At 35.1% G+C, this 7217-nt stretch overlaps 1 protein-coding gene across 1 annotated transcript in view; it reads right to left on the bottom strand.

Annotated features, from left to right (window-relative positions):
- Nucleotides 1-2318: 2318 nt before the first annotated feature.
- LOC306651046 (26S proteasome non-ATPase regulatory subunit 5-like) overlaps nucleotides 2319-7217 on the bottom strand; it is a gene marked incomplete at its 3' end in the record, with an annotated part of 221764 nt that continues 216865 nt past the window's right edge. The window contains 1 exon segment of the mRNA XM_079123592.1: nucleotides 2319-2509. Coding sequence (XP_078979718.1) covers nucleotides 2319-2509 — 191 coding nt within the window.

Here is a 7217-nt window from a genome sequence, read left to right as displayed (position 1 = left end):
TGGGTGCCTATCTAAAGGAATTGAAATGAATAAGATGAAGAGATACCTGCATACCCATGTTCAATTCAGCACTATTAACAATAGTCAGTATATAAAAGCAACATAAATGTTTATCAGTATACAAATAGATAAAAAAAATGTGCATAATGGAATATTATTGAGCCATAAAAAGAATTAAACCCTGCCATTCAGGACAACAGGGATAAACATAGGTGACATTCTGTTAAGTGAGATAAGTCAAGTCCAGAAAAACAAATAAATTCATGATATTTTATAGATATCTTGTAGAGATAAAGAGTATAAGGGTGGTTACCAAAGACTGAGGAAGGGCAGCAGATAGGCAGATATTGATCAAAGGGTTTAAAGTTTTAATCAGATAGGAAGAACAACCTTCAGTGGTCCATTGTAAAGAATGGTGACTATAATAAATAATAATATATTTTATATTTCAAAATTGCTAAAAGAGTAGATTTAAATATTTTACACAGAATACTGATAAATATATGACATAATAGTCGTGTTTTCTGAGCTTCACTTAATCTTTTCACAATGTAAATATATACTGAAACATTGTATTCCATACATACATATTTGTATATATATATACATATATATATATATATGTAATTCTTTGCCAAATATTTCATAAAAGTCTGGGGAGTGGGAGAGGCAATTAGATCTATAGTTTGAAATCAGAAAAACCTAAAAAGAAATGAGTTTCAGTTGAAAGGGAGGAACAAATTTTAATATTCTATTGCACTCATGGTAATCACAGTTAATGTTAATGCAGTATATATTTCAAAGTTACTGAACTAATAAATTTTTAAAATTCTCACCACAAAAATTAAGGTGGTGATTTGATGGATATGCCAATTACCTTGATTTAATCTTTGCACAAAGCATGTATAGATAATTTTGCACCATACCCTATAAATAGACACAAGTAAAATTTGTCAATGAAAAAAATAAATTATTTTAAAAGTTATTGATGAATTTTATTTCATGAAATATAAGCAAAACTTGTAAAGTTAAAATCATGATACTAAATAAAAATAAGAAATAAAAACATTACAAGGAAAAAACTGACACCCTGAGAGAAAAATATGTCCTTTTATCTCTTGGAATTAATCTCCTTTGATATAGAAGAGATGACTGACCACGCTGACACATAATACAAGAAATCCATGGCCAACTACTTGAAAGTTATGCTTAAACTGTCAAGTTGGCTATGACCAAATGTCTTGGTGATACAAAAACCCTGTGAGGTGAATTCTAGTATTGTCCTCATTTTAGTATTTTTCAAAACTATGTTAATAGATACATTCATTCTTTGCTAGTTAGGGTACAGATTGGAATGAAATTTTTCAATATATATCAAAATTTCAAATGCGTATATCATTTGACCAACAACTCCACTTTGTGAAAGGAGCTCATACATATTTCTCTGTGTATGTAAAAAGATATATACATGAGGTTACTCATTACAAACTCATTCATAAAGCAATGATTTAAAACAATACAAATGTGAATTGCCAGGAAAATAGCTAGATAACTTTGACCACATTCCATGTAAAGTTCCAAAAGGTAAAATGACTTGCTGAAATTAACTGGAATTATGATCTCACTATTTTTGCTTTTTTTAAAAAACTGGTTCTTTTTAGTTATACATGACAATAGAATATACTATGACATAATAATAAAAGCACAGAAAATAATTTGTTCCGAATTGGAAGGAGAAGTATTTACCCTTCCCCTCCCTTCCTCCCACCTGTTCCCTTCCCTCTACTCTACTGATCTATTTATTTATACATTTTTTAAAATTAGTGTCTTGTGAATGTACATGATTGTGAGATTTTATATTCATAAATATACATTGGAAAATTAAGTCAGATTCATTCTACTGATTTTCCCTATCCCATCCCTCCTCCCTTCCTTTCATTCTCTTTGTCTACTCCTTTGATCTTACATTTATTCTTTTTTTATCCCCCCCCATTATTTAGGATTATCTTGTGCATATCACAAAAAGCATTAGACTGAATTTAGGGACTGGCTTATTTCATTTAGCATGATAATCTCCAATTCCATCCATTTACCAGCAAAAGTCATAAAGTCATTCTTTTTTATGGCTGAGTAATATTCTATTGTGTATATACACTACATTTTCTTTATTCATTCATCTGTTAATAGATAGGCTGGCTTCATAACTTAGTCATTGTAAATTGTGTTTCTATAAACATCGATGTGACTGTGTCACTGTAGTATGGCGATTTAAAGTTCTTCCAGGACCTCCCCTGAGCCCTGCACCTAGGTTGGTGCCATCACTGGTTGATCGCAGTCACAGAGCGAGCTGGCAGGCGAGTCAGGCTGCTTGCATCCTGGAGGTAGCAGGTGGGCACCCAACCTGCCTGACTTGTGGAGCTGGGCTGTGGGTAGCCAGCCCGCCCAACCACCAGACCAAAGACACACACCACCACTGAACAACCCCGCCCAACCACCACACCGAGGTTTGCTGCCATCACAGAGATAGCCAGAGGCTTCTTTATAGGTTGGTGCAGGGATTTTGAATTACTTCTGAGTGCATGGCCATCATCATTGGAAGGGCAACTCCCTTCCTGAGACACCTAAAGGAGACTAGAGGACCTTTGACAAGACCCAGGAGTCAAGAAGAAGAGGTATTGAGAGACTCGGGAACAACTCAGAGCCACCAGGGTATATACACGACCTGAAGGCCACCACCCCTAGAAGGCCAGCTTCCTAATGGAGCACCCCATTATCAAGTTCCTCCAAGACCTCAGGCTACTGAAGGCTAAGAGGTGAGTTATTGGAAATCTACAGAGACCATATGAGTCAATAGAGGAAATCTGCAATATCACAGAGTCCCACTGGCATCTGACCAATATGAGAAAACAAGGGAAGAAAATGTCCGAAACAAACCTAGATACTATATCAATAAAACCCAATGACAGCACAGCAGAAGAAATGTCAGAAAGGGAGTTCAGAATGTACATAATTAAAACAATAAGGGAAGCAAACAAGGAGATGAAAGAGCAAATGCAGGCATTGAAGGAGGAGATGAAAGAGCAAATGCAGGCATTAAATGATCACACCAATCAACAGTTAAAAGAGCAAATACGGGAAGCAAGAGATCATTTCAATAAAGAGTTAGAGATATTGAAAAAAAAAACGAACAGAAATCCTTGAAATGAAGGAAACAATAAACCAAGTTAAAAACTCCATAGAAAGCATAACCAATAGGATAGAACACCTGGAAGACAGAACCTCAGACATTCAAGACAAAATATTTAATCTTGAAAACAAAGTTGACCAAACAGAAAAGATGGTAAGAAATCATGAACAGAATCTACAAGAACTATGGGATATCATGAAGAGGCCAAATTTAAGAATTATTGGGATTGAGGAAGGCACAGAGAAACAAGCCAAAGGAATCAACAATCTATTCAATGAAATAATATCAGAAAATTTCCCAAATATGAAGAATGAAATGGAAAATCAAGTACAAGAGGCTTATAGGACTCCAAATACACAAAATTACAATAGACCCACAACAAGACACATTTTAATGAAAACACCTAACATACAAAATAAAGACAGAATTTTAAAGGCTGTGAGAGAAAAGAACCAAATTACATTCAGGGGGAAACCAATACGGATATCAGCAGATTTTTCAATTCAGACCCTAAAAGCTAGAAGGGCCTGGAACAACATTTTTCAAGCTCTAAAAGAAAATGGATGCCAACCAAGAGTCTTATACCCAGCAAAACTTACCTTCAGATTTGATGATGAAATAAAATCCTTCCATGACAAACAAAAGCTAAAAGAATTTACAAAAAGAAGGCTGACATTACAGAACATTCTCACAAAATATTCCATGAGGAAGAGATGAAATACAACGATATAAATCAGCAAAGGGAGGAACTACCCTAAAGGAACAACCAAATAAAGGAGAAATCAAGTTGTGTCAAAAAAAAAAATGAGCCAAATGAACGGGAACACAAATCATATCTCAATAATAACCCTGAATGTTAATGGCCTAAACTCATCAATCAAAAGACATAGACTGACAGATTGGATTAAAAAGAAAGATCCAACAATTTGCTGCCTACAAGAGACTCATCTCATAGAAAGAAATACCCACAGACTAAAGGTGAAAGGATAGGAAAAACATACCATGCATATGGATACAGCAAAAGAGCTGGAGTATCAATCCTCATATCAGATAATGCAGACTTCAAGCCAAAGTTAGTCAAAAGGGATAAAGAAAGACATTTCATACTGCTTAAGGGAAGCATAAATCAGCAAGACATAACAATCATAAATATCTATGCCCCAAACAGTGGCTCATCCATATACGTCAAACAAATCCTTCTCAATTACAGAAATCAAATAGACCACAACACAATAATTCTGGGCGATTGTTACACACCTCTCTCAACACTGGACAGATCCTCCAAACAAAAATTGAACAAAGAAACCATAGATCTCAAAAGCACAATCAATAATTTAGACTTAACAGACATTTATAGAATATACCATCCAACAAAGAACGAATACACTTTCTTCTTAACAGCACATGGATCTTTCTCTAAAATACACCATATCTTATGCCACAAAGCTAATTTTAGCAAGTACAAGAAGATAGAGAAACTACCTTGAATTCTATCAGATCATAATGGATTGAAATTAGAAATAAATTACAGAGTACAAACCAGAAACTACTCCAATACCTGGAGATTAAATAACATGCGATTGTATGATGAATGGATAACAGAAGACATCAGGATGGAAATTAAAAAGTTCTTAGAAGTAAATGAGAAAAAGACACATCATATCAAAATCTCTGGGACACTATGAAAGCACTTCTTAGAGGAAAATTTGTTTCATGGAGTTCATTCAATAAAAGAAGAAAAAATCAACAAATAAATGACCTAACACTACGGATCAAAGCCCTAGAAAAAGAAGAACAGAGCAACACCAAAAGTAGTAGAAGACAGGAAATAGTTAAAATCAGAGCTGAAATCATGATATTGAAACACAAGAAATAATCGAAAAAATTAAAAAAGAGTTGGTTCTTTGAGAATCACACGATTATTTCAATAGATGCAGAAAAAGCATTCGATAAAATACAGCATCCCTTCATGCTCAAAACACTAGAAAAAATTTTGGTAGTAGGAACATTCCTTAACATTGTAAAGGCCATCTACACTAAGCTCATGGCCAATATCATTCTAAATGGTGAAAAACTGAAAGCGTTACCCATAAATATTGGAACAAGGCAGGAATGCCCTCTTTCACCACTTTTATTCAACATCGACCTTGAAACTCTAGCCAGAGCAATTAGACAAACTTAAGAAATTAAAGGGATACAAATAGGAAAAGAAGAACTCAAACTATCCCTGCTCATTGATGACATGATTATATATTTAGAGGAACCTGAAAATCCCACCAGGAAACTTTTAGAACTCATAAGTGAATTCAGTAAAGTAGCAGGTTATAAGATCAATGCTCATAAATCCAATGCATTTTTATACATAAGTGATGAATCTTCAGAAAGAGAAATTAGGAAAACTACCCCATTCACAATGAAAAAAATAAAATACTTGGGAATCGATCTAATGAAAGAGGTGAAAGACATCTACAATGAGAACTACAGAAGACTAAAGAAAGAAATTAAAGAAAACCTTAGAAGATGGAACGATCTCTCATGTTCTTGGATAGGCAGAATTAATATTGTCAAAATGGCCATACTACCTATAGTGCTATACAGATTCAGTGCAATTCCAATTAAAATCCCAATGATGTACCTTACAGAAATAGAGCAAGCAATTATGAAATTCATCTGGAAGAATAAGAAACCCAGAATAGCTAAAGCAATCCTCAGTAGAAAGAGCGAAGCAGGGGGTATCGCAATACCAGATCTTCAACTCTATTACAAAGCAATAGTAACAAAAAGGTCACGGTATTGGTACCAAAATAGACAGGTAGATCAATGGTACAGAATAGAGGACATGGACACAAACTCAAATAAGTACAATTTTCCCATTTTAGACAAAGGGGCCAACAATATGCAATGGAGAAAAGATAGCCTCTTCAACAAATGGTGCTGGAAAACTGGGAAACCATATACAACAGAATGAAAATAAACAACTATCTATCACCCTCCACAAAACTCAACTCAAAATGGATCAAGGACCTCAGAATCAGACCAGAGACCCTGCATCTTATAGAAGAAAAAGTAGGTCCAAATCTTCAACTTGTTGGCTTAGGATCAAACTTCCTTAACAGGACTCCCATAGCACAAGAAATGAAAGCAAGAATCAACAACTGGGATAGATTCAAACTAAAAAGTTTTCTCTCAGCAAAGGAAACTGTCAATAATGTGAAGAGAGAGCCTACAGAGTGGGAGAATATCTTTGCCACTCATACTTCTGATAGAGCAGTAATTTCCAGAATCTATAAAGAACTCAAAACACTCTACACCAAGAATACAAATAATCCAATCAACAAATGGGCTAAGGAAATGAACAGACACTTCACAGAAGAAGATGTGCAAGCAATCAACAGATATATGAAAAAATGTTCAACATCTCTTGCAATTAGAGAAATGCAAATCAAAAGTACCCTAAGATTCCATCTCACCCCAATTAGAATGGCGATTATCAAGAACACAAGCAACAATAGGTGTTGGTGAGGATGTGGGGAAAAAGGTACACTCATACATTGCTGGTGTGGTTGCAAATTAGTGCAGCCACTCCGGAAAGCAGTATGGAGATTCCTCAGAAAGCTTGGAATGGAACCACCATTTGACCCAGCTATCTCACTCCTTGGCATATACCCCAAGGACTCAAAATCAACATACTACAGAGATACAGCCACATCAATGTTCATAGCTGCTCAATTCACTATAGCCAGATTATGGAATCAACCTAGATGTCCTTCAATTGATGAATGGCTAAAAAAAACTGTGGCATATATATACAATGGAATATTACTCTGCAATAAAGAATGATAAAATTATGGCATTCACAGGCAAATGGATGAAATTGGAGAATATCATGCTAAGTGAGATAAGCCAGTCTCAAAAAACTAAAGGAAGAATGATCTCGCTGATAAGGGGATGAGGACATATAATGGAGGGTGGGAGGGTTTAGTGTTAGTGTTAGGTTTAGGGGTAGGGTTAAGGAGGGTGGTAAGAATGG

Source organism: Sciurus vulgaris (assembly GCF_902686455.1).
Source record: "Sciurus vulgaris genome assembly, chromosome: X".
NCBI classification, from domain to species: Eukaryota; Metazoa; Chordata; class Mammalia; order Rodentia; family Sciuridae; genus Sciurus; species Sciurus vulgaris.
The sequence above is the reverse complement of the archived record's forward strand: the minus strand, read 5'-3'. Positions and strand labels throughout refer to the sequence as shown.